Consider the following 27,637-nt stretch of genomic DNA (forward strand, 5'->3'; position numbering starts at 1 on the left):
TCTGAAACTAAACCGTTCTTCGCAATTAACTTAACCCACGTCATCCCAGCTTATGTACGACAAAAATAGAATAATAATTCGGGATCACTGGCCTGAATTCCAATGCTCAAGGTTTACTCAAAACCGGTGTGGCTGAGGCACTATTCGCTACAACTCGTGACGGCCACCTTTGTTTCGGTAAGCATTTTTTTTCGGTTAGCTATAACTTAATAAGGAAAGGATTGGTGAGTGGGTTGAAAACAGCCCTCACCCCCCCCCCTCTTTCTGGAAACATAAGTAACCGAAAGATCTGGCGATGGTTTATCCACCCCGTCTGCCGCCGCGCTGCGAGGCCTCGATTCGTTCGGTATGTGGATTCCTGAGCGGTCCTCCCCGGAGGCAAGGTGAAAGGTCACGGCCTGTATCATAAATTCCTGAAAAGTTCCTGTTCCTGAATATGTTCTTCAGTTCTTCCAAGGCCTTGGACACCGTTTTATTATATCGCATAAGCATTGCACTTTCTTGTCAATCAACAAATTTAAAGAAAACTTTATCATAATCTTATACTGCGGTAATTGTAGTTCTGCTTACGGTTGCCTCTTTATGATACGGGCCACCACCACCTCCACTGCGCTGGAGCTCTGGCGTTCTACCCCTCCCCGCTACGGACCGGCCCTCGGGCTAGGTGTGTTAGTACTGAGCGCAAACGTGTAGTAGTCACGTGACTTTCATTCACGTAGCGGGAGCGGGAGCTAGTGGCGATACCAAGGACGGGCTCTGGGGAGGCAACCGGCACAGAAAAATAGCACGATTTTAGTTTTGGAAGAATATCTGTTGCGGGTTAGAGGAATTAGGCAAAACATTCGTCCTATGAGCAAACATGTGTTATTCCTCCATACTTTCCGCTACATTTCCTTTCTCCAATGGCCAGCACTTAGCAAATAATAGCACAACTCTGAATTGGTAATATATGTGTACAATAGCAACTGCGGGTCCCTGTACCTATATCGAGTGTTGGCGTTGTGCAATACAGCCAGTCGCGGAGCACGTCCTTTTTGGTGGAGCACCGGGGAGCGGCTACAGTTGCGGCAAAGCCTTCCGCCGGGTGGCCTGCCCGACCAGTAGCGGCAAGCCCGGCCGCAGTTGCAGCGGCCACCTTCTGCCGTGTGGCCTGCATCCCGGCCGCAGTTGCAACGAGACGCACTTCTCGGAGGCTGCGGCGGAGTCTACTGCCGGGTGGCCTGCCCGACTAGCTCCGGTAGCGGCCAAGCTGATCGCCTGTCGCGATAATCATCGGCCCGCCTTCGGCGCGGGAGCATCAGCCCGCCTGTGGCGCGGGAGCATCAGTCCGCCTGTGGCGCGGGAGCATCGGCCCGCCCGTGGCGCGGGAGCATCGGCCCGCCCGTGGCGCGGGAGCATCGGCCCGCCCGTGGCGCGCGGGAGCATCGGCCCGCCTGTGGCGCGGGAACATCGGCCCGCCCGTGGCGCGGGAGCATCGGCCCGCCCGTGGCGCGCGGGAGCATCGGCCCGCCCGTGGCGCGCGGGAGCATCGGCCCGCCCGTGGCGCGCGGGAGCATCGGCCCGCCCGTGGCGCGGGAGCATCGGCCCGCCGGCTGCGGGACCTCAACGGACTTCTGCCGGGCCAGGTGTTGAGTGCGTGCGGGACAACCTTCACAAAAGTAAGCGAGACAATCGGGGCCTGTGTTGTGTGTTTGTTTATTTGTGTGGTGTTTAAGGGTTGTGCTCGATTGTAGGGTGTTTGAACTGTGATTGTGATACCGTGGGGCTGGTCGATTGTTCGCTAGGTTATTTGTTTAGGTCGGGGCGAGAGGGCTGTCCTACTCCTTCCCTTTGAGAGCAGATCCCGCGGTTTCATTTCTACTCGGTCATTAGGTCAGGGCTTCAGGTACCTATAGCAGGACACAGGTAATTGGTTAGGCGACCAACAGTCAGACGTCTTCGTTCACAGCCTTACCAGCTGACGGTGAGTTCGAGTTGTGAATTTATAATTTTGCGCTTTAAATTGAACTTTTTGCCATGGCGACCAAGGAAGATTTGTCCAAACTTAAAACGTCAGACTTGCAGAGTCAGTTAGAGGGTCGTAGCCTCAGCACTGTGGGCAAAAAGCCAGAGTTGGTAGAGCGCCTTTGGGAGTCAATTTCTGGGGACATGGCTGAGTCTAAGGTCGATCAGGGTGGCGAAGCAGGAGCAATTCATGAGCCGGCTCCATCAGCCCAGTTTTTGGTCACTAAACTTAAACTTCTCAAAGAGAAGCAGGAGATAGAGCAGGAGAAATTGAGGGTCAATTTTAGATCAGAGCAAATTGATTTGGAGCTGCAGCTTGCTGAGGTCACGGGGGGAGAGTTTGATCTGGACTCACTGAAGTTCACGCAGATTCAGACCAACTCAGCGTCTGACATGAGCCCGGAACAGTCTGGGCTCATGAGTTCTCATTTGCAGAGGATGTCACTCCCTCCCAACGAGCTAAAAAAGTTTTCGGGAGACAGTCAAGTACCGTCTGTGGATCAGTGCCTTTGACGCTCGCATTGACTCAAAAATTGGGGATGCTAGTGAGAAGCTCCATTATCTCGATCAGTTCACGTGCGGTGTTCCGAACCAGTTGGTGCGCGGGTGCATGTTTTTGAAATCGGACGGTTACCAGCAGGCTCGCAAACTTCTTGAGGAACGCTATGGGGATTTGTATCGGGTCATGGATGAGTATTCCAAGAGGCTGAGGGAATGGCCTCGGCTTCATGCTGATGACGTCTCGTCGTGGGACCGCTTGCTGCTCTTTCTGCGGGAGATATCGAACGTCGTGAGCGGTGTAAACGGTTCAGAGTTCGAGCATCCGATGACGATTAGGTCGATTCTCGGTAAGTTTCCTTCGGCTCTGCACGACAGATTTCTGAGACAGGTGGACTCCAGGCAGCAGAGGATGAAGGATTCACGGGTGACACTCGCTGATGTAGTAGAGTTTTTGGAAACCGAGGTGAGGGTTAACAGGAACCTCCTGTTCGGTTCCAGTAAGGTTGAGGACACTCATCCCGTCAAACCAGATGGCAAGCGCGGTGCGTCTGGTTCTGGTTTCCCGAGTCACAAGGTAAATGCAGTTACCGGTGTGACAGGGAGACAGCCTTGCACGTTCTGCAATGGTGATCATTTTGTGGCTTACTGCGAGCAGCTGCGATTTCAGCCGTTTCACGTGCGAGACGACCATGTCAGGAGCAGGAGGCTCTGTTTGGGCTGTCTGCGCAGTGGTCACTTGATCAGGTCGTGTAAGAAGCGTCTGACGTGCACGATTTGTAAGAGACCCCACCCGACCTTACTGCATAGGTCGCCGACTGATTTAACGTCCGTGCGCGCTGGTGCGGGTGTGGTCGCTCCGTCGACGCCAGCGCCACCTGCGCGGTCGGAGCCAGCGCCATCTGGGCGCTCTGTGCTGTCACCGTCTGCACGCTCTGCGCCGGCGCTGTCTGCTCCCACGGGGCAGCAGGTTGCGGTGCAACCAGCTGGGAGCCCCTCAGTGGTGACTGCGGGTGTCGCGGTGGGCGGTAGTGACCGCCAGGCATTTATGCCTGTCGTGGCAGTGAAGCTGAAGGCGCCGTCGGGTAAGGTGGTAGTCTGTAACGCATTTTTGGATGGAGGCTCTAGCAGCTGCTTTGGGACGGAAGCGCTTGCTGGGAAGCTGGGAGCTCGTGTGGAACAGACCACAGTGTCTGTAGACACAGTCTGTGGCCAGAGACAGGTTGTCGAGTCGTCCATGTTGGACAATGTTCAGGTGTCTGGTCTGGGCGGAGAGTCGTGGCACCAGCTTCCCACGCAGGGGCGGTTCTCCCATATAGGCAAGGTAGGCAGTGCCTACGTCATTTGTCGTCTCCCCTGCGTCTACACCCTCACTAGACTGTGGCTTTTGATTATTTGATTGCTTTTGTTAAATATCTTTTGCTTTCCGTGTTTCAAAATGGGTTGAAACGAAAGAAAATTGCCTAAACTTCTCAAAAACATCGATCAAAGATCGTATTATAACAACAAGTTGACAAAAACCTTTGCCTAATTGTGCCTACCTCGTCCTACTAGATTATCGACTATTGCCATGTTGAGGCTATTGAGCCTTTTGGTAGAAAAAGTTTAGATGGTCGGCACATCGACTAGGTGCTACCTTCTAGCTTTCAAACTGAACTTTTTATCAAGTCCATTTATCATAGAATAAAACACATTTTACGTTATCAATTTTTATCATTAGCTTAGGGAACCTAGCGTTGTTATGCCTATTGTGTTATTCTATTGTTTCTTAAAAATTATATGGGACGAACTAGACTCCTACTGGGACACTAGCTTCCCTCTGGCGGCAGACGTGTAAGCTCTAGTTAAGTTAATGGTTTTTGTAGATGACGCTGCTGTCGCTGCTTGACGCATCCCGACTGAGCAAAAGGCTGTCTTTTCCTCCCTTTTACCTATTCTGTATTCAGCTTTTCTGTCTCACCTACCAAGTGCCTACCTACTTTCAATAGGTCAGCGCCGCCCCTGTTCCCACGGTGTTCACGCTGCAGAGCCTGCCGGTCACTGTCGAGGATCGGTGTCCAATTGAGGAGGTGCGAAAGTGGGCTCATTTGTCAGATGTCCAGACTCAGCAGGTGACTGCTCCGGTCGAGCTGCTGATCGGGGTAAATGCGCCCCACCTACACGTGGCAACGGATGTCAGGACGCCCCCGGATGGTGTCGGTCCGTACGGGATCCGTACCGTACTCGGGTGGTACTTCATGGACTCTGTGGAGGGAGAAGGTCGAAAATCGGGTCACCTGGTAAATTTCTTGATGGTTCAGGGGTCAGTGGGTCAGATCGGGTCACGTGACTCGAAGCCGGAGGAGACCGGTGAGTGTTCGGGAATTGACGCGATTCATGGGAGGCCTGATCAGGAGGTCGAGGATGCTGTCGATGACTGTGAGGGGCCTTCGGTGAGCTGTACAGTGTGTCTAAAAAGAATGTACCGTCGCCACTACGTGGCGCTGGTGTCGCGAGCCGGTAGTTGGCTGAATCCGCACCAGACCACACATTCCCAAGCGCTAGGTGACAGCTGCGCAGCGGCCGGTAGTAGCGTAAGCCCGAACCTTCGTGACACGACCCCGGGGGGGGGGGGAGGGAGGGGAGCGGGCGGGGCAGCGCGTGTAGGGAGGGGTGCTCCAGCAAGCTGGCAGTTGTCGCGGCCAAAGGTCAAGGGGTCACACACCAAGCGAACGGACGCTGATGTGGGTTCGTGGGGATCATGAACTTGTGTGTGGTAGGTGCGTCTTGCGATGCACGGGTGATACGCCAGGTCTAAGCCAAAGGATTCAGGGGAGAGCTGAAGAAAAACATCTGGTCAACTACGGCGAATAATGGTGCTGAAAAATGGAAAGTGTGGGTCAATGCAAGCCTTCATAACTATAAACAACTTTTCTGAGGACGCAAAGGCCAGCATTTAATAACGATATCCGGATCGAAATTAGCAATGATTTATAATCAAATGCCGAACTAATAGCGCTGCAAAACCCTCCTAGTAAATTGTCAAGTCGGATTATACCCACTTGAATTAAACTATCCTAAATAAAATTGTTAATTAACTTTCTAACACTGACGTTCTTTATCATACGATAAGTATGGGGTTAACCAAGATTCAGCACCTTCCGCGTTCAAACAATCACCTGTAAGGCTAGAACATTAATGGCCAGGTAAAAACATGGTCGGGATTTGATTAACCGGATTATAAGTCGATTTTTTTTAGTCGGGATTTGATAAGTCGGATTTTTTTACGCCAACCGCATTTTCAAGTCAAGTCAGGTCACTGATCTATGACGTCATAAATGAGCAGTCCTAAAATGAACTGTGTGAAACTGTCCTAAACTGTCCTAAAATGAACATTTAAGGACTGTGCTAAAATGTCCCAACTTCGCAACACCCTCAGTACAGAGCTTTCATAGGGAGATAAAACTTACAGGATCTTATAGTTATATGATCGAGAGGTCTCACAACTTGTATAAATGTATATATCGGATTTTCTGAAGGGTCGCCTGAGATCAGGTCAGTCTCTCACCATTAAAAGTCAGGGGAATATGGAAATTGCTAGTTTGGTCCGGAAATGATATACAACTATCTCAAATTCTCAAGCACACGGAATCGTGATTTCATGCGCTCCTTGCAAGGTCTGATGCTTCAATTTTGCTTTGTTGATCTTGCGTGACGTCATTTATCACGTAACTAAGGCTATCAGTTTTTCGTCAATAACTCCCGATCAACTAAAGCTACCGAGTCGATAAAGCCACTAATGGACATGAAAAGACCTGCCGAATCGATTGATATGCAATATGGCCTCCTTTGACCAGCTTCGTGACCTGACGGGCTGTGACCTGACCTTGACCCGAGGTTAACACCTTAACTCTCGCCCGTATTGGTGTTTTTCCAGCCTCAAACGTATAAGGGTCCGTTGGACCCCCCCCTTGCCGTTTCGCCCCTGATCGAGCTAGAGCTTCGCGGAAAAAACGAGCGTGTTGGCCGTGACGAGAGGAAGTCGATGATACCCAATTTTAAGGTCCTAGGTCATCGGTTGACTTTCCAGGTCAGGTCAATGACCCAAAAGTCGGGGAAATCGGGACCTGTTAGAAAGTCGTAAAGCGTGGCTGCTATGGGGTTTTCGGGGTGCTGATCACGAATATCATGTTAGTTTTGATCACAGATGATGTCTTCATGCATTTAGGCCAGGTCGGGTCAGGTCAACCAGTAAGGGTATTCGTAGTAGGTGGCAAGCGCCTCTGACAGCTTCGCAACATGTTACGAGGGCACCAAAACTACTTCGTAAATGTTCATATGGCTGCTAAATTCGAATTCAGCTCCTAAAACTGGCCTAGAAACATGTAAAACTCGAAAAAGTGAACCGAGGTCATCAAAGGTCAATGACCTGACCTGACTTTCCGGTGACCTTGACACCCACCCTAATGCATGGAAGCAAGATCATATCCCATGTTTGAACGCTTAAAACCACGAAAAGACTGCAAACGCGCCGCTAATGCGAGCCGACATACGCCGAATCGCGATTCCGGCCAAACATGGTCTCGAAAAGTAGGTCGCAGGTCAAAGGTCATTAGGGTCAGGGTCATGACAATTTAAGGGTGGGTGTAAAATTGATTAACGCGAGGGTACTGAAAGTTTCGTCGCGATCGGCCGCTTTTTACGCGAGTTATTCGCGAAAAAACCGAGGGAAGGGGTCCGTTCGACCCCCCCCCCCCCCTCTATACGGGCGAGGGTTAAGTTGATCTCACCCGAAGAAAAAGTATACCATTCGACACGCCTGAGCTAGACAAACACGATGCTGCTAAAATCGCGGATCTGCGATCATTTTAGCGAAGTTATTTACCAAAAACCGAACCTGTGCATTGGGCCACTTGACCTGACCTCCGAAGTCATCGGCTGACCCTGGTCCTTAAATCGGAGACCAATCGCTGCATTTCGTAACGATGCACGATCGTTTCTTTCGTGAGGCTCTAGCTCAATTAGGGGCGAATCGCCGAAGGGGGTTGTTTCCTCACTTCCAACCCCCAACGTCCCCTCGGTATTCAGAAAACCTGAAGGTCCGGTGAGGGTTAAAACGTTTCTCCTGAACGAGGAAGAAATGTGAAAGTCAAAGCTCTATAGACGTCCTGAAAAAGTGGCCATAATAATAAATTCGTTAGAAATAAGATGCTTTTTAAACGACTTCCTCATATACGTGTAAAATCGGGTGCTGGGACCAATCTTATAAACGCTTTAGAATGGACAGGGTGTCACTGGCTAAAGTTTGGGTGCAGAAAACGGCTATTACCTAAATGCAAAATGGTTTTCATGCATTTCAGTCAATTGTATATTGTCGGTCCCAGTGGCCGAGCTAAAAAAAATCGGTAGTGTTTTGCATCTTTTACGCCCTAAGAAACTACACCATCTATCGAAGTGGGCGGGCTTATTTGGATGGGAGGGCGCATTATGCACGAATCGTGTGCTTTCGTTTATTTTGGACTGTATTTTACCACATCCACTGCTGGTATCACTATTAATATTATCTAATGCCGTGAATACGACAGCATTCCATTTATAAGATTGGGCCAATGGAGTCGCGCCCCGCGAGCTCGGTTTTCCGCTGGGCCGCTACAGGCCAGGAAGTCGGTCTTCGCCTGAGGGCAGGACAAAGGTCAGCGAGGGAGCGCGGGGTCAGCCAGGTGCCGAGCGAAAGCCGCTCCCTCCCCTCTCTTCCCCTCTTCCCCCCTCCCCACCTCGGTATAGATGGGGAGGGACCGAACTGCCAATGACATGCGAGCGGTCAAGGCCGCTCGCGCGGCAGCGGCCCTGGCGGCCGGGTGCCGCAACTGGGATTCAGCCAAGTTACCGATTCGCCTCCTGTGGGAGAGCCAAACCAGGGGACATACTTTTTAGATATACTGTACAGAGCGATCAGAGTTTGTTCCCTCTAATTCGAAGGAGTCCGAGCGAGCTCACGTGTCGTCGGAGTCAAACCCTGTAGATGCGGGCTCTTGGGGCTGCTCGCCGAGCGAGCTGGGCGAGATGTGTCTGATCGGCTCATCTTCCTAAAGCAGGATTTCGATTGTTGGCCGAGTGAGCCCTCCGAGCGACCCGATGTTCCGACAGACGGGATAAAGGGTCAGTCTCCTGTCTGCACTGCAGTGGAAGAGCTTGCAGTGAAATCTCCCAGCGACAGGATGATCGAGTGTCATTCGAGCTTTCTGACACTGAAGAGGGCGGTAGCATGGTTTCAGAAGTTTTCCGAGTGCGTCCGGAGAGGATCTTTCTGTAGAGCAGTGATTGCGAGAGGATGGGAGCTCAGATCAAGCAGGGAGAGGTGGAGACGCTCATGTTCTGATGCCGACTCAGTTTCGCAGCGTCAGTGGCGACGCGTTCAGTATTTGGCCGATCAATTTTGGCTCAGGTGGACCCGGGAATTCGTACCGACGCTCTAAGTTAGGCAAAGATGGACAGATGTTTCGAGGAACCTGGCACCAGGAGATGTAGTGCTGGTGGTTGACCGAGATGTGCCCAGAGGCCAGTGGCTGATGGGTAGAGTACAGAGAGTTTTCCCGAGCAGTGACAATCTGGTCAGAAAGGTCGCAGTAAAGACTGCGAGCTCTTTGCTCCTCAGACCGATTCACAAACTGGTAGTGATACTGCCAAACACAGACTTGTAGCAGGTGAGTCGTGTGACGATTCGGAAGTTCAGTCGGAAGTTTTCATTTAGTTATCGGTAAGTATAGGTGTTTAGGGACTCACAAGCGTGAGAAATAGGTGCGCGGTCGCGACATTGCGCTCACAGGCGGGGGCTCACGGGTGTGGGCTCAGGTGTGTGCTCACGGGTGTGTGCTCACGGGTGTGGGCTCACGAGTGTGTCCTTGTGAGCGTGGGCTCACGGGTGGGCTCGCCTGCGTGAGCTGGAACTGTTAGATGGCGCAGTACTTAGTGGTAAGATCCGAGAAGTTGTAACTTGTAGGTGTGCATATGTCGGAGAGACCTCGGCGGCGGCGATAGTTGACCGCTTCTGGCGGTCAAGGGGGGAGTGTAGCCGCCGACTACGTTATTATGTTTTTGTTCCTTTCTTTCTTTTCGTTTCCTTTACCGTGCCCTATCCTTCCCTGTTCTGCTCTTTGGTTTCGGTCTGGCTCTTTGTTTGCGCGCTCTAGTTTAGTTTCTGTCTGTGACCTCAGGCTAGGTCACGTGGTGTCTGTGCCCGGGAGCGATGGACCGGGTCAGTGCGGTGAGGGAGAGCGGCGGCGGCCAGGGGCCAGTCTGGTCTGAGTGGCGAGCGGGAGAGCTATACGGCCCGTAGCGAGTGTGAGCGCACAACGAACGGGAGAGTGCACGGGAGAGCGCTCGATAAGTGACGAGAGAGGTGACGAACGGGAGAGCGTTGAGCCGCTTCACCGAGTGCAGCTGGAGTTCCAGTATATCATTCGAGGGCGCAATTGCCGGTAAGAATCTATCTGTACTGATAAGTTTTTGATTGATATTGATGTTCGATGTTTCAATGTTAGAAAGTTTGAGCCAGACCGATCGATTTAGCTATTTATTTACGTAAAATTCAGAAACGATGTTTTAGGGATGTTCGTTGTCGTTTTCAGTGTCATGGCGTTGAACGATGTTGTTCTTTCGCAGCAACGGCAAGTATTGTCGCGCAAAGGCGTGTGTTGGCGAGTACCTATATCGAGTGTTGGCGTTGTGCAATACAGCCAGTCGCGGAGCACGTCCTTTTTTGGTGGAGCACCGGGGAGCGGCTACACTTGGTTTACGACACCAGTGTTTGAAACATGCGAATAAACATGTCTTGTATTCGTTGAGGCACTTTGTTTGGACATTTGCAGGAAGCTACGGATGTTATGTATCCTGAAATATTAAGATTAGTCAACGGTATTATTTTAATATGCACGTGTTTTGATAGCTATAATATGGTTTATAAAAGTAAAAAGATTGTATTAATAGAATCGTACAAGTATATTTTTAGTAGATGAGTGTTTTCGTAGATCACACAGAAAAATATTGACACCGTTAGCGGTGTAATTGCACAGTACATATCTGAGCACTTGAGGAAAGTTAATTTAGTCCCTTCCCCGCTTAAATTACTCGCGCTTCCAAATGAACACCAGGAAGAAGGTAATAGAACACTGTTAGGAGGGTTGGGTGTTTTGCTACATGTAGTAAAACACCCAACCCTCCTAACAGTGTTCTATTACCTTCTTCCTGGTGTTCATTTGGAAGCGCGAGTAATTTAAGCGGGGAAGGGACTAAATTAACTTTCCTCAAGTGCTCAGATATGTACTGTGCAATTACACCGCTAACGGTGTCAATATTTTTCTGTGTGCAGATATGTACTATTTGTTGAAAAGGTCTTCTAGGGTGTTTTGTAACCGCGTAAATGGGGTAACGTAGGGGTAATAGCATACTTTTAAAAAAGCTTCAGGGTAAGTTAACACCGTTAACGTTACATCATGGTGTAGTAAAACACCCAACCCTCCTAACAGTGTTCTATTAGCTTCTTCTTGGTGCTCATTTAGAAGCCAATGCGAGTAATTTAAGCGGGGAAGGGACTAAATTAACCTTCCTCAAGTGCTCAGATATGTACTGTGCAATTACACCGCTAACGGTGTTAATATTTTTTTTGTGTGCGTATTTGACATCGTACACCAATATAAATAGCACCATCGTGTTCCTAAGCCCCAACTGCATACGATAGACACTTTTTTCTTAAAAATTTTCAACTTTAAAATTTAATCTTTTTTACCTAAAAATGGTCTGACCTAAGCTAAATTCAACTCAAAATGACCTCGAATGACATAAACAACATCGAATTAGAAATCTATGGCCTAAATGAACCATAAAACATGTGTCACGTGACCGATGCAAGACATTAGATTTCCGTGACCTGTGATGACCTGACCCTGACCTGAAAATCAAAGTTCAAGTTTGGTATACCAAACTAGATACCCTTAGGGTATCTAAAGCATCTACTCACGAGTATGTAAACCGAAAATGAGCCCGATCTGACTTGTAAGACGGTGACCAGAGCCCAAAATGTGAACAAGCAAATTGTCGATAACTTTTACTTTGACCTGACCTGTGACGTCATCGGTGACCTCGAGGTCAATGAAATTAGGTTCCGATCGACAGTTTTCCGGGGCTATCATTATACGCAGACCCCAGTGGGGTGCGGGTTAATGAGAACTGAGAGGTGCCTGAACTATTGAAATGACAACAAAATATCTTAATTGCAGGGGCGTAACTTTATATCTCTTTGGGGGGCTTGAGTCCCCCTGTGCTGAACTGAGCCCCTCTTGGGAAGCTTAGAGCCCCCCTTGATTAATTTTTAATTCTTGACAAAACACACACAAATAGCAAGACACTAACATCCAATTTCCCCATTTTCCACCATACACATGAGTTTCCAGGTTGGGGGATGATCATGGACTTGTAAACACCCTCGCCCGTATATAGGGGGAGGGGGTCGAACGGACCCGCCCCCCTCGGTTTTCGCGAATAACTCGCGTAAAAAGCGTCCGATCGCAACAAAACTTTGAGTACCCTCGCGTGATTCAATTTCACACCTACCCCGAAAATTTCATGACCCTGACTCAAATGACCTTTGACCTGTGACCTACTTTTCGAGATCATGCTTGGTCGTAAATCGGAATCGCGATTCGGCGTATGTCTGCTCGCATTAGCCGCGCGTTTGCAGTCTTTTCGTGGTTTCAAACATGTGATATGATGTTGCTCCCAATGCATTAAGGTGGGTGTGAAGGTCACCTGAAGGTCAGGTCAGGTCATTGACCTTTGATGACCTCGGTTCACTTTTTCGAGTTTTACATGTTTCTAGGCTAGTTTTTGGAGCTGAATTGGAATTTGGCAACCATATGGACATTTACGAAGTAGTTTTGGTGCCCTCCTAATAGGTTACGAAGCTGTCAGAGGTGGTTGACACCTACTATGAATACCTGGCAGGACCCCTACTGGTTGACTTCACTTGACCTGACCTGACCCGACCCGACCTAGCCTAAATGCATCTAGTCTAGAACCATGTAAAACTCGAAAAAAGTGAACCGAGGTCATCAAAGGTCAATGACCTGACTTGATCTTCCGGTGACCTTGACATCCACCCTAATGCATGGGAGCCACATTACATCCCATGTTGAACGCTTAAAACCACGAAAAGACTGCAAACGCGCGGCTAATGCGAGTCGACATGCGCCGAATTGCGATTCCGGCCAAACATGGTCTCGAAAAGCAGGTCACAGGTCAAAGGTCATTTGGACAAGGGTCATGAAATTTTCAGGGTAGGTGTAAAATTGATTAACGCGAGTATACTGAAAGTTTCGTCGCGATCTGCCGCTGTTTACGCGAGTATTCGCAAAAAAAAACGAAGGGTTCGCTTCGTCCTGTCGACCCCCCCCCCCCCCATACGGGCGAGGGTTAACATGAGCCCCATGGGCGTTGCATGGAAAGAATGGGACCAAAAGTCGGCAGTGCTCCCCCCCCCCTTAAATGAAAGTGTTCCGCCGCTACTGGGTAGATGTGGATCGGTGGTTAAACCTGCGCCTGGGTCTCTGAGTTCCAGTCAGCTTCACCGTCGTGCAGGGCGTCCCATTATTTCAATTATTTCAGAGGCTAAGATAAAAAGATTCGTAAAAAGCGATCGACTGCTCCAAACAAATGGGTCCCTCCAACAATGCCTAGGCCAATTTTTGTATGTCCTGCTTACTTCTCCATTGTCCCTTCGTAAGATCACAGATATAAAATCCGAATTACACGAATTGCTTGCGCCGTTACCTTTACATTACTGTGCAGTGCTGCAGAGTCGATTGATCGACTCTTTCTGTACCATTGACAACAGATATGCTCCTAAAACCCACAGCACGGTAAAACTGAATTGTGGTACCTATGAGCCTTTTTCTTTTGACTGAATGTTTCTTGACCAGTGGCGGATCCAGAAAGCGGTCCTGGACGCTACAGATTGGGGATATCCATAAAAAGTTTCTCCAATTTCCAAAAACTCGCCGGATTTCGATTCCTTACGCACTGCTAAGTGCTGAGCAGTTTAAAACAAACTCAAACTTCTAGGATATAAGCTATACGGTTGAAAGGGCCTCAGTTTTTTATATGCAAGGCCACTTGACTTGGTGATCAGATCTTAGGTGCTCTGCCTCTGGCATCAAACTTGTTACACAGGCTGCAAAAGTCATGTTTTAGAGCTGTTTTGCCAAGTGATTTTGCCAATTTTCGCGGCGCTTCGCGCCGCCAATTCATACTCGAGTCAAAAACAGATCGGGAGTTGTAACCCTCGTTAAGCACCCTCATCAAGCATGTGATTAAGCACCCTCACACGCAGACGCAGGCATGTATATGCATTACCATAGACCACTATATATCGTATATACGTATATAGTGGTCTATGGCATTACCTATCAGACTGCGGTGGCACATGTAATTGTTATGTATACCTCGTAGAAGACAAAAGGCTTTACCATTAACGATGTCAAATGGAAACGGACTTCAGACTGTACTGTGTAGGCATTTGACCCATACCATTAGACATATAGTGCATCGGCCTGACAAAGAACAGTAACAATATCTATAGGTTTAAGTTTTTAGCCGGCCGATCCGTCCCTCCTGTCGAAAACCCGTAGGTAGGTACGTACAGACATCCCAAATATGGAAAGTTTTGCTGCTGACTGCTGAGCCCCCCCCCCCCCCCCCCCCTGACAATATCATAAAGTTACACCCCTGCTTAATTGTAAAAGCTTCGGCAGGTCCTGAAGCGGCCGTTTTCTAAAGTCGGTTGAAATTCTTCCACTCATTCAAAAATGATCGCGAAAAAAGTAGGGTCTCAAGGGGTGTGACGTCAACAGTAAGTCCATTTTCACGAATCCCTACCAGTACCACCCATGTAGGAAGATCCTACCTACAAAGTACAAGGTGCTACCTACAAAGTACAAGGTGCTAATTGCTTATGCTATGTATATTGCTTACCTTCTCCGGAGTAAGAAGGCCATGGCGATCGTGATCCGTGAGCCCCCTATCACTCAACAACGCTTCCCGCTTCATGGGCACCACTATCAGCATTCGATTTTTCGATGTGTAAGCTCGAGTATCATCCTGCAGCTCATTGCTCGTCAAATAGTCATTCATGCGCTCTTTGAAGCTAGCCTCCGATCTGTTGTCGTAGTCCAGTGTCTTCGTCAGATAGCCCATGTAGAAGGCCCAAGCAGCGCCCTGGGCATAGCTGATTTGCGAGCTTTCCAAAACCTCTTCCAGGAGAACCTTCGGCGTACCGACATAGTTAAGAGTCACTGCCAGTATCGGGGCGATCAGCACCAGGAACCAGTGGCTGAGCATCAGCCATAGCACCTCCGACGACACCACAAGCTGAACAATAACGATCCCCAGAAGCGCCAGGAAAGTGTGCTTGTCAAGCTCTTGGAGGCCGTGGCTCCCGGCGCCCGTCGGGAGGCCCAAACACTGCCACACTTTCCACTCGCCACCCTTCGAGACAAGGAGGCGAGCGCCGGTCGAGACAAGGAGGCGAGCGCCGGTCAGGCAGAGACCGCACAGGCACACTTGAGTGAACGCGAGCCACAGGCCGTAATTAAAGCTCCATATGGCGTACACAGGCACAGCCACCGCCCCCGGCCAGAAACACCGCTTGCTCATTAGCGAGCCGCAGCTCTCCTCAGTCGACGGCATGGCTGGAGCTCGCCTCCCGGCGCCCGGCGTGCGGCTCGGCTCGACACGGAGTGGCCGTCCGCTCCGACCGCGTGGCGCGGCGATAGCGCCCTGGCGAATCAGCATGGGGCGGCCGGCGAGTGTCGAGTTCTGATGACATCATGCTTCTAATCGTTGGTGGGGTTGCTTGGCCTTCGTGTTCATCAACTGACGCCGTGAGATGTTTATCGCGATGCTCAATGGCAGAGACAAGGGCAAAGAGACGCGGTACGGGACTAAGTGTGCAGTGGTTTATTTGTACACTGCTGTGCGGTAGACCCGTGCGTGTCAAATGCTGCCCCCTCTCGGATGAGAGTCCCGTTCGTGGTGTCTGCATACAATATGCAGTGTGGTTCCGTTGGACGGGACACGGGTGGCGGGTCACCCCCGTCTCCCTGGCCCTCTCGTGAGTCATGCCGGATGGATGACTCGCGGTAGCCTATACGCTGTCGAACGTCAGAGGGACATTTGATTGCAGCAATGGCAAGCAAGGGTATAGGCGACGGCCGACGGTATAGGCAAGAGTGTAAGCTGCAAGACACTGATTGCTTATCATGCACGGATACACTCGGGAAGGCTGCCAGCAGTCACCCATCCCATGCTGGTCATATGATACGTTATCGTCATCCGCAACAGCCGTTAGCGATGACATCCCTATTACCTACTCGAGTTGCTTTGACCTTTGAAAAAAGAGTTGCTTTGACCGTTACACATACCTACCAGACGGAACAGTTACATTTCCCGTTTGGTTTGTACCCATGGCGGATCCAGGGGCGGATTGCATTTGGGGCAAATAAGCACGCAGCGCCCGAAATCGACGAAAATTTGAGGTTTTGAGAATATAACGAAAACATAATCATTTTCATGAAAAAAGTTTGTGTTAAACCGCACAGAATTTCATAACGAATCGAAGATCAATGAGTTTTTTAACCCGCGCCCCGCTGGGGGGGGGGGCAGAATCTGCCCCCCTCCCGTTTTTCGCCAATAACTTCTAAACGCGTTACGCCAGCAACGTCAAACTTTCAGTACCTTATCATACATCAATTTGACACGTTTCCTGAAAATTTGAGCGAAATCCGTCGGAAAATTTTTAAGAAATTGACGTTTTAGTGACGTCATGTTCGTCATTTTCGCCTCAAAAACGGCAAAATTTCAAACGCCGCTAACATCTTCATTTTGTAAGGAATCAAGACGTAACAAAAAAGATTATACGTGATTTTACTTTGTCTATCAAATGGCTATCTCGGTTTTTTGAAAATTTTGGATTTTGGCCCAATTTTTTTTTCAAAAAACTGACTTTTGGGAAAATATTTATAAAATACAAAATTTTGAGTTTATCGAAAAAACCGGAATACATGTCAAAGAAGTGGTCTAAGTGCACCTACATACCAATTTTTAGAAGAATCGGTTCAAAAATGTGGGAGTTATTCAAAATTTTATGACGTCACGACAAACAAAATTTTTGAAAAATGATTTTTTGGAAGTTCTAGGCCTCATACGGAAACAAAAATAGCACCATTCGATTTGCCGTGAAAAACTGCATCAGATAGACACCTTTTTAGGCCTTAACAACCAACTTCAAAATTTGACCTCACTTGACCTGACCTTGACCTGACCTCGACCTGAAATTCAACCAGATGTGGTCCATATTACCTATTGAGTGTGCCTATTTAATTCTATGAGTAAAATGACCCATAAAACATGTGTCGCACATGCCCTTTTCTATATTTTGTTTTTGGTGACCTAACCTGACCTGACCTGACCTTGACCTTGACCTTTGAATGACATTGTATGCAACGAATATTGTCTTGGTAGTCTAAGAACACGTTTTGGACAATCAGTCTCAGTCCATTCTTCGGCAACTACGGTGCAAGGCCGATACTGTAGAAACTTGCATTTTGTACCCTTGACCTGACCTTGACCTGACCTCTGACCTACTTAAGCAAAAAAATTGGGCTCTTAAGATCCGCCTCGTTGAGAGCTTCCGATTGCCGTTTTCCCCGTCTTTCTACGACCATCGGTTCGGAAGTTAGACAGGGGGGGGGCAGAATCTGCCCCCCCCCCCCCCAGCAGGGCGCGTATGGCTGAATAGCCCAGCGGGGCGCGGGTTAATTTCGAGAAACTTGGAAGTATGCCCCCACCCCGCAGCGTCAAAGTTTCTGGATCCACCAATTTTTTGCTGTACACACATATCTATACGCTGTAACACATATCTACTAACCCCCATCAACAGATGAGCTATCCCATTACTGTCGGAGAAGTCCCACTAGCTGTCAGACGGAGCTGTCCCACTACTGTCAGACGGAGCTGTCCCACCATACCGTCAGACGGAGCTATCCCACCTGTCAGACGGAGCTATCCTACTATACTGTCAGACGGAGCTGTCCCACTACTGTCAGACGGAGCTGTCCCACTACTGTCAGACGGAGCTGTCCCACTACTGTCAGACGGAGCAGTCCTACACTGTCAGACGGAGCTGTCCCACCATACCGTCAGACGGAGCTATCCCGCCTGTCAGACGGAGCTATCCTACTATACTGTCAGACGGAGCTGTCCCACTACTGTCAGACGGAGCTGTCCCACTACTGTCAGACGGAGCAGTCCTACACTGTCAGACGGAGCTGTCCCACCATACCGTCAGACGGAGCTATCCCACCTGTCAGACGGAGCTATCCTACTATACTGTCAGACGGAGCTGTCCCACTACTGTCAGACGGAGCTGTCCCACTACTGTCAGACGGAGCAGTCCTACACTGTCAGACGGAGCTATCCCACCTGTCAGACGGAGCTGTCCTACTATACTGTCAGACGGAGCTGTCCCATTACTGTCAGACGGAGCTGTCCCACTACTGTCAGACGGAGCAGTCCTACACTGTCAGACGGAGCTGTCCCACTACTGTCAGACGGAGCTGTCCCACCATACCGTCAGACGGAGCTGTCCTACTACTGTCAGACGGAGCTGTCCCACTACGACGGAGCAGTCCTACTACAGGGTGACACAAAAAAGCGGTCATCACCAAAATTCGAATAACTTCGGAAGTTTTATTCAGATCATCACCAAACTTCGGCCACTTTAGGTCACACCTATGTAGCAGACATCCACCAAGTTTCAAGTCTTCACTACAAATACTTTTAGTACAGTGTGTGTTTTACGGACGCTCCACAATGTGCTCCAGGTGAGCGCCCCGGCGCTGCAGGGCGTAGGCACACCTGCATCCGGCGGGCAAAGTTGCCGATAACCCGATAAGAATAACGTTTCAGGGGTAGCACACCCCCTGAGCACTGTCTCCAGAGGCCATTGCACTCTGTAAAGTGCACTTTGTTAGAAGGAGCTGTCTGATTACTGTCAGACCGCAGACGGATCTATCCCACCTGTCAGATGGAACTGTCATACGAAGCTGTCAGGCGGAGCTATCCCAGTTAACCCGCGCCCCGTAGGGCTATCGGCGGGCCCTGCCATCCGTGGGGGTGGGGGATGGGGGTGGGGTGCGTTTCGCCCCTCCCCTAAGATCTCGGAAAGTTACCGACCTATTTTCAAAATTTAAACGGTGTTCGATAGATAATTAATACGACAGATAATTAATACGACATTAATTAATACGACATAATTAAACGACATTTATTCACTATTCAGTCGTCACTTTGATCTGAGATGCTTTCGGTAAGCAAGGCTAGTCTATTGTCTACCAAAAGCAGTGCGAAATGACTGCTTGCTTGCGAAATGTTTGCTGATTAGATATGCCGCTTAACACAGGTATTGTAAAATTCACAAAACGCCCAGGCACCTGGTTTGTAAAACGCCCATACCATTTTCACATGTAAAAATGTCTTACATTTCAAAAGTGGGTTAATTGCGATGTATTGTTGCCGTCGGGTAAAGAGGTGACAAAAACATTGCAAACAGTGATTTTTTGCAATGGGTCAGTTTATTGAGCCAGCCAACTTTGCTTGCAATTGCTGAAGTATCGTTTGTTTTCGAAACGGTACTCCATCTAATTCGATGCTCCTAAGACCATGCGCGACCTTATTGCGTTTCTATTTACCTAAACAATAGAGTAGTACGGCTGAAGTGAAAACGGAATATTAAATGCATTGTCTATGCAAACGAAATTCATCAACAGGTCACAACCAAAGTGGGGCGTTTTACAACAACCGTCTTGTTTGCAGAGGTATTGCAAAAGCTCATTCTTGCTGGAATGCAACATCCGAGTGCCTTGCGTATTATTTTGTTATGGAGCGAGCGAAGCGAGCGGAGTCTTTCCTTAGATTAACGGAAATTTCTGAGTATGAGCGGCCGGCCGGCCGGCCGGCCGTGCGGACGCTTTCGCGAGGCTTGGGTATATCTCAGCAGCCACTTGACCGATTTACATGCGGTAATTTGTGTAGGGTAGCTTCATTCCTTCTACCAAGCATTGGACTATTCCCGATGCATGTGGGTGACCCCTTATGCACGTGCCACGTGCAAAACGAAGAGGTGTCAGTTTTATAATTGTTGCAATATCTCGGTAACTACTTGGCCGATTGCGCTCAAAGTTGGCATGTAGATAGGAAACCAATAGGCAATGCATATATCCATATGCCAGAGTTGGGGTGCTGCTGCACGTGCGCACGTGCGGGGTCGTTTCCAGATCTCGGGAACGGCTGGACCGATGGCGCTCAAATTTGGTACACGGTTAGGGACCAGTTAGTAGGGTGCCGTGCAAAAGTCAGATGGGACCCATTTTGCACGTGCGCACGTGCAGGGTGCCGCTTCCAGATCTCGAGAACGGCTGGACCGATTGTGCTCAAATTTGGCACATCGCTAGAGACCGCTTAGTTGGGCGCCGTGCACAAGTCAGTTGGAGGTACCCCCTCGAAATTCCGCACGTGCAAGGCTTATCCTCTCGCTCGCTCCGTTAGTCGCCCCAAAAGGCGTTATACTGGTTCAATTAAAGGGACCCTCCCACCTTCAAAAAAGTTAATGAATTGGCATGAAAGTGATGTCGCTCGGTTCAGAAAGAGCAAAAACGAATATCTACCAAATTTCATCGAAAAATATTCACCGGTTTTCAAGATATTAGACTTTTACTTTTGTTTACTTTTTGGGATCCCCGCTGTTCCTAGCGACTTTATTTGAAAGTGCGGCATTTGTTGCGCGCAAAGCAGCATATACCACCGCGTGCTACAAAACGTTTTAGTCAAACATTTAACGGACGTTCGAAAGCCTGATGACGTCATCAGATTCCCGTAATGGTTAAGAGGTAGGGACCACGCTGGTCCCACCCTGCAAGTAAAGGGAAGAAATTTCTTGAACACCATAAAGCTGCGGGGGTTGCGACCAGGATAAATGGTGGTTTCTGAGCCTGGCCGCAAACTTGGCTATCTCAACTCAAAACTAATGTTAAGGTGGGAGGGTCCCTTTAAGTCGGAAGATAAGACTTTAACATAATACCTAATGACGCATGGTGAAATAACCAGTTTAGAGGTGACACACCGTTTTTCTTTAACCCGCGCCCAAGTGTGGGGGGTGTTTGAACACCCCCCTTTCGGTTTTTCGCAGATATCTCAAAAACGGCGGCGCGGAGCGCCGCCGTTTTTGGTACACCTTATCATACATCGATTCTACACATTTTGTGAAAATTTCAGACCAAGGTCATTCAAGGTCAGGTCACCAGGTCACTTGACGTGACCTCACCTCATAAAAAGTTTCAATGTCTGCCATAGCTACACCGAGTGACCGATCACTTTGAAACTTTCAGCGATTGATGAGGGTAACAGTATCTATAAAATGTATATCTCGGAATTTTTATATCGGTGACCTAAGGTCAGGTCAATTTTGCGGCCTCTCCATTATAAGTCAATGGGAGAAAATTGAAAAGCGTCTGTTTTGCACGAACGCCATTCTAGACAATCTCAAACATCGAGATGTAGGTAAAATTGACACACTGAACCGGAAAATGGCAACTGTGACCCCTCGTTATGTCCCCGAGGTCATCTCAGGTCACGAACAAAATCGAACAGTTTTTCGCTAATAACTTCTGATAGAGGCGTGCTAGAGGGCTGAAAACGCCTTATATGTGTTCGGCTCGACGTTGCGGATCGGCTGATATGCAACATGACCTTTTCCGGTCAGGTCATGACCTTGACCTAAGGTCAAATTTTCAAGTTGACCATTCAAGGTCAACTTATAGTTCATTCGACGCGTCTCGACGAGAGGAACACGATGCTGGCAAAAGTAATGTCATGGCTCTTTTGAGTCAAAAGTTATCGCCGAAAAAACGATTTTCGTAAAAACTGCTATTTTTGGAGTTTTTGCCCTCTGGAGGCTAAACCGTTGACCTGAGGTCAAATCTGAGAACATTGCTCAGAAAGGTCTGTAAAATGGCTATCGAATGCGCTTTTCCGCGGCGCTGTAGCTCTATCGGTTCCCGAGATAGCCGTTGGCAGTTTCCAAAATGTTGAAATAGTCAACATTTTACCTTAAGTGACCTCTGGTGACCTGACCTTTGACCTGACCCAAAAAGTGACCTAAGTGTTTTCGTCCTTATTTTTGACGTCCTTTCGATTGCCGCTTACCGCGTGTCGCTACGTGGCCCAGGAGCCGAGCTAGAAGGGGGGTGTTCAAACACCCCCCCCCCCCACACACCAGGTCGTGGAAAATCCAGACTGACACTGGGGCGCGGGTTAACCCGCGCGGGGCTGGGGGAGGGTAAATTTTACCCCCTCGCGAATTTTTGCAATATCTAAAAACGGCGGCGCGCAGCGCCGCCAAACTTTCAGTACCTTTTCTTACATCAATTAGACACGTTCCCTGAAAATTTGAGCGAAATCCTTCGGAAATTTTTTGAGAAAATGACGTTTTAGTGATGTTATGTTCGCCATTTTCGCCTCAAAAACGGCAAAATTTCAAACGCCGCTAACATCTTCATTTTTAAGGGAATCAAGACGTAACAAAAAAGGTTATACGTGATTCTACTTTGTCTATCAAATGGCTGTCTTGGTTTTTTGAAAATTTTTGATTTTGGCCCAATTTTTTTTCTTAAGAAAACTGACTTTTTTGGGAAAACAATTATAAAATCCAAAATTTTGCGTGTATCGAAAAAAACCCCATATATGTCAGAGAAGTATTCCATGTGCACATGCATATCAATTTTTAGAAGAATCGGTTAAAAAATGTGGGAGTTATTTAAAATTTTATGTCGTCACGACAAGCAAATTTTTTGAAAAATGATTTTTTTTTTGAAGTTCTAGACCTCGTACGGAAACAAGAATAGCACCATTCGATTCGCCGTGAAAAACTGCATCACATAGACACCTTTTTAGGCCTTAACAACCAACTTCAAAATTTGGCCTCACTTGACCTGACCTTGACCTGACCTCGACCTGAAATTCAACCAGATGTGGTCCATATTACCTATTGAGTGTGCCTATTGAATTCTATGAATAAAATGACCCATAAAACATGTGTCGCACATGCCCTTTTCTATATTTTGTTTTTGGTGACCTGACCTGACCAGACCTTGACCTTGACCTCTGAATGTTAATGAAATGGGTAACATATGCAAGGAATATTGTCTTGGTAGCCTAAGAACACGTTTTGGGCAATCAGTCTCAGTCCATGACTCCATTCTTCGGCAACTAACCGGCAACTACGGTGCAAGGCCGATACTGTAGACATTTGCAATTTGTACCCTTGACCTGACCTTGACCTCAAACTTTAAATTAAGTACATGTTTTTAGTTGTTCGTGATGAGATCTTTCGATTGGCGTTTGAATTTTCCAAATCGGACCATTAGTTAGGGAGATAACAGGGGGGGGGGTAAAATTTACCCCCCCCCCCAGCCCCGCGCGTTCGGCTGGAGACCCCAGCCCCGCGCGGGTTAAGGGGGGCGTTTTGCACGGTTCTCCTCTAAGAGAAAAGGAGCACTAAATACGTAATAAGCACCTGTAAAAATTCCTAAATTGCATCAATTCGTTCATTACGCCTAATGTGCTGACGGTTGCTGGTTACCACTGTCGGTGTGTAATTGTGTTGCAGGTACTACATGGACCAGGGCGTGGTGGGCAGCTCTGGCGGTCGTCTCGGCGGCCTGCGCGTCTGGACAGAGCGCGACTCGCCCCAGCGGGAGCGTCAACTCATCTGGCGACTGGTGAACGCACAGGGCGCCGGCTGGCGGCTGGCCCGGGCACCTATACAAAACGCAGACGGAGTACAGGTAGGACAGGAAGGGATCTTCCCAGCCCCAGGTGCATGCGAGGGGTGGTTGCCAATATGAGTAACACGAGAAAGCCTGCAGAAGTGCGACAGTGGGAGGCAGATATGCGACAGGTAGGCGTGATACAGATGATGATTCACGCGTCACGGGTGATTCATAATAGAATGCGGTCAGATCATACACTGGCGGATCCAGGGGGGGGGGGGCATTTAGGGCCATGGCCCCCCCCCCCCCAAAGGCCTAAAGTGGCCTGTTTGGCCCCCCCCCAAAACGTCAGAAAAATTGCTAAGAAAATATACCTTGATGGAGGTTTTTAGCCACTTGGTGAAGTAAAGCTTTCCACAGCATAATATGGAGGCAATATGGTAGCAGTGAGGGTCAGTCAAAAGTTGCGCGAGCGGAGTCGCCACCTTAAAAAAAAGACTGTGGTTGGCACGTGTTTATGGCGCGGCAGCTGGTAGTTGGCGGTGTTTCGCGTGGTGTGGCATCACTGGCGGATCCAGGGGGGGGGGGGGGGGCACGGGAGCCTGAGGTGCCCCTGACAGCAGGCCCGTGGTGCCCTTGCTAAGCCTGTGGTGCCCCTGGACCCTGGCAGGCCTGTGGTGCCTCTGGCGGGCCTAGGGTGCCCCTGCTAGGCTGCTGATGCCCCTGGGACCTGACAGGACTGTGGTGCCCCTGACAAGCCTAAAGTGCCCCCAACAGACCCGTGATGCCCCCGACAGGCCCAAGGTGCCCCTGCGTGATGCCGTGATGCCTGCGAGGCCGGTGGGGCCCCTGACAGGCCCATGGTGCCCCTGCGAGGCCCGTGGTGCCCCTGCTAGACCGGTGGTGCCCCTGGCAGGCCTGTGATGCCCCTGCTAGGCCGCTGGTGCCCCTGGGCCCTGACAGGACTATGGTGCCCCTGTAAGGCCTATGGTACCCCTGCTAGGCCTCTGGTGCCCCTGACAGACCCATGGTGCCCCTGCGAGGCCGGTGGTGCCCCTGGCAGGTCTCCGGTGTCCCTGACAGACCTGGGGTGCCCCTGACAAGCCTGTGGGGCCCCTCACAGGCCCGTGGTGCCCTTGCTAGGCCTGTGGTGCCCCTGGCGGGCTGGTGGTGCCCGGTGCCCCTGCTAGGTCGGTGGTGCCCCTGACAGGCCTGTGGTGCCCCCGGGCACCAAGGGGGTCATGACCCATGTGGCCCCCCTTGGATCTGCCACTGATACGTTATGGCTTATGCAATATGCAATTGCAGGCACTTGGTATCCCTCACTTATCCCTCATTGGGGGCTCTGGCGGGCTCCTGAGGGCCCACGTCTATTTCCGGGAGCCCTAGACGGGCTCCTTTGGGTCCTTTCAGTCCACTATAGCATAAGAGGTCTCCACGCGAGTCCTATACATCTGAGGGCGTACCCTGACGTCTGAGGTACCCAAATGCAGCTCCAATGGTCTCTTACACTGGCGGATCCAGGGAGGGGGCATTGAGGGTCATGCCCCCTTCCCAGAGGCCTAAAGTGTCCCGTTTGCCCCCTCCCCCAAACGATAATGAAACATAGATCAATCAGTGCGTGGCCCAGGAGCCGAGTTAGACAGGGGGTGTTTTACCACCTCCCGGCCCGCAAAGGCACCCAAGCACTGACTCGAAGCGGGTTAACTGGTCGACAAAAGCAATGGTAAGTGTTTACAAAGTAATATAAAGGCATGGCTCGGGTGGGCTACCATTTATATATTTTTTCTTTTTAGTTAAAAAAAAAAATATTCATAGTGTCAGGGCTGTGACGAAAAATAAGTGGCCTAAATCCGATGAGAAACAGGATTTGGGGGTACCCTAGGTTTGGCTCCTGCATGAGTTGGCCCCCCCCCCCCAAAACGCAAGCCTGGATCCGCCAGTGAGATCATAGTGATGAATCACGGACTGTCTTTATGTGTGTTTGTGTGTGTAAGCGTGCGCTGTGCTTGCTTTATGTGTAATTGTACGTTGCAAATATCTATGTCATGGCCCCGTTGTCTCGTTCCCTGTCCGGCAGCTGGAGTTGGAGGGCTCGTGGGCCGCTGGCGCCGGTCGGCACGGCGTCATCGCCGTAGACGACATCGTGCTGCTGGATGGGGACTGCACGCCGGCGCCGCCGCAGAGCCGGCCCGCCGCCGGCGACTGCGACTTCACCCACGACGCGTGCGGCTGGAGCAACTCAACGACGGACGAGCGGCGGCAGCAGCGGTGGCGGCTGGCCGCGCCGCTGGCCGCGCAGGCGCCGCGCATCCTCCTCACCGACCACACGTTCAGGGACGCCGGCGGCTACATCTACTTCGACCTGTTCAGCCCGCAGGACCGGCGCGAGCAGCTGCGCATGGTGTCGCCGCTGCTGGAGCCCGCTGCCACCAGCGGCGGCGGCGGCGGCGCGTGCGTGGCTTTCTGGCTGGCGCACCTGTCTCCCTCTGAGCCGACCCAGCTGCGCGTGCTGCTCGAGGTGGTCACCTCCGGTGTCGGGGATGAGGCTCAGTTCGGCGAGCCGACCGTGCTGTGGTCGGTGCGTGCCTCGGAGACCGGCGCCCGCCGGCTCACCTGGCTCTACGGCCAGGCCGGCTTCAGGGCGACGCAGAGCTACCGCGTCACGTTCGAAGGCGACGCCAGCAAGTACGGCTTCGCGCTGGACGACATCACGTTTACCTCCGGCGACTGCGAAGGTAAGCTGAGCCGACCGGTGCGCTACGGGCTACACTCGTGACTATGGAATACTGTTTCATTTACTGCCACCATTTAGAGTTGTTCGAGTCTCATGGGGGAGAAAGGGGTGCGGCAATCACTGCATTTTTTCTCGTTCACATTCTCGAGTCTCAGTCTTGATGTCACTGAGCCACAGGCAGGATGCTGGTTCCGGAAGCGACGCCCTGCACGATATCGCGCCGACAAAACACATCCGACGGAGGTTGTTGCATGATGCACCCTGACCGCTCCGGAGCTATGTCATCAGATTATGTCACGCTGAGCGGCTGCAGGCTAAATCCGCGCCGTGATATCCTGCACGGTCCCCGCTTTCCGCCGTTAACCGACGACTGCAGGATATCTACTGTTACTGACTCACAACTATATCTGCGCTGTGCAGTTGCATGCACGCTGCACAATGCAGAGCCCTCTGGCCCGACTATCACCCCCCGTGTTTCGCTCTGTTCCCAGTTCGACCGAGCAATGCCGCCCCAAATGAAGGGGCACGGGAACAGCGCTCGCTCATCCGCTGACGTTGCCCCTTCGAGACAGTTCTTCTGAGCACTCGGGGCAAAACGTACCGTCACGGGCGGCGTGGCATCGTGATACCGCCGCAGAACGCAAGGACAGCAGCGCGACACGGGCAAAATGTACCGAGACCGGCAGCCGCGGCGCGAGGCCGGTGTGAGCGCTATACATACACGCTACAGTTCCTGTAGATGTGGCGCCGATAAGATAAATATGAATCACATGGGTATGCTTTCATTGTTTAGGAGATGCGTGTTTTCATGCGAAATGTTATGATGTGGCCTCTTCTATATGTATAAGACTGTGTTGTCTTTTTGATTAACCCGCGCCCCAGTGGCGGTCTCAGCCAACTTCGCCCTAGTGGTGGTGGTGGGGGGGGGGGGGGCATATGTTACCACCCACCTCTAACTCAAAAACTAAGGGGGCTAGAAAGACGCAGTAAAAAGCAGTCGATAGCTCTTGATGAGTACGTTTGGAAGCAGTGGCGTAGACAGGGGGGGGCCATGGGGGCCATGGCCCCCCCCTTTCCGCCCAGCCGCCCCGATGGCGCCCCAAGTAGCGCTAACTAAAATAAAGTAGCGCCAACAAGGTGATTCCATTGGGAACATGAGTAAAAGATGAAATGCGAGTAAACGCACCTTACCGCACTTACCTTAATGCCATGACCCTTCGGATAACCCTTATCCCGCAACGCGTTTCCACGTTACGACGTTGGAGGCGCCCCATAATGGCTTTCATTAGGCGCCCCTTTTTTGCATATGGGCGCCTACATGTGCAAAAGGCATCAGAGACGCTTCTAAATGCCTCAAATGCGCCCCTTTTTCGCGTGAAGGCGCCCTTATGACCCCACAGGCGCCCCTTTAGACATCAAGGGCGCCCCTCTTTCGCATTGAGGCGCCCCTCTTACGCATGCAGTCGCCCCTCTTTTATCCCCTCACTCAGGTGCGGGTGCCTCTTGAAGGATGACGCCCCCCTTTGGCAGTTTGTCCGCCTCC

The 27,637-nt window shown here is 50.5% G+C and overlaps 2 protein-coding genes across 3 annotated transcripts in view; one reads left to right on the plus strand and one right to left on the minus strand.

The window, feature by feature from the left end:
* LOC122367724 (stimulator of interferon genes protein-like) overlaps nucleotides 1–15,265 on the minus strand; it is a 45,898-nt gene extending 30,633 nt beyond the window's left edge. The window contains exon 1 of the mRNA XM_043341074.1: nucleotides 14,506–15,265. Within this exon, the coding sequence (XP_043197009.1) occupies nucleotides 14,506–15,219 (714 nt within the window). The 5' untranslated portion in view covers nucleotides 15,220–15,265. The remainder of the gene's footprint in view (nucleotides 1–14,505) is intronic.
* Nucleotides 9,778–26,857, plus strand: LOC122367725 (MAM and LDL-receptor class A domain-containing protein 1-like). Of its 2 annotated transcripts, none has more exons than XM_043341075.1 (4): nucleotides 9,778–9,959; nucleotides 23,255–23,432; nucleotides 25,438–26,095; nucleotides 26,586–26,826. In XM_043341075.1, exons 2-4 carry the CDS (start codon nucleotides 23,262–23,264, stop codon nucleotides 26,645–26,647), a joined length of 891 nt encoding a protein of 296 aa, XP_043197010.1. In that variant the 5' UTR covers nucleotides 9,778–9,959; nucleotides 23,255–23,261; the 3' UTR covers nucleotides 26,648–26,826. The 2 variants fall into 2 exon arrangements, with proteins under 2 accessions (XP_043197010.1, XP_043197011.1); XM_043341076.1 differs by lacking the exon at nucleotides 9,778–9,959 and adding an exon at nucleotides 14,263–14,383 and having other exon boundaries at nucleotides 26,586–26,857.
* The last annotated feature ends 780 nt before the right edge of the window (nucleotides 26,858–27,637 follow it).

Source organism: Amphibalanus amphitrite, unplaced genomic scaffold (assembly GCF_019059575.1).
Source record: "Amphibalanus amphitrite isolate SeventyFive unplaced genomic scaffold, NRLGWU_Aamphi_draft 000892F_arrow, whole genome shotgun sequence".
NCBI lineage: Eukaryota > Metazoa > Arthropoda > Thecostraca > Balanomorpha > Balanidae > Amphibalanus > Amphibalanus amphitrite.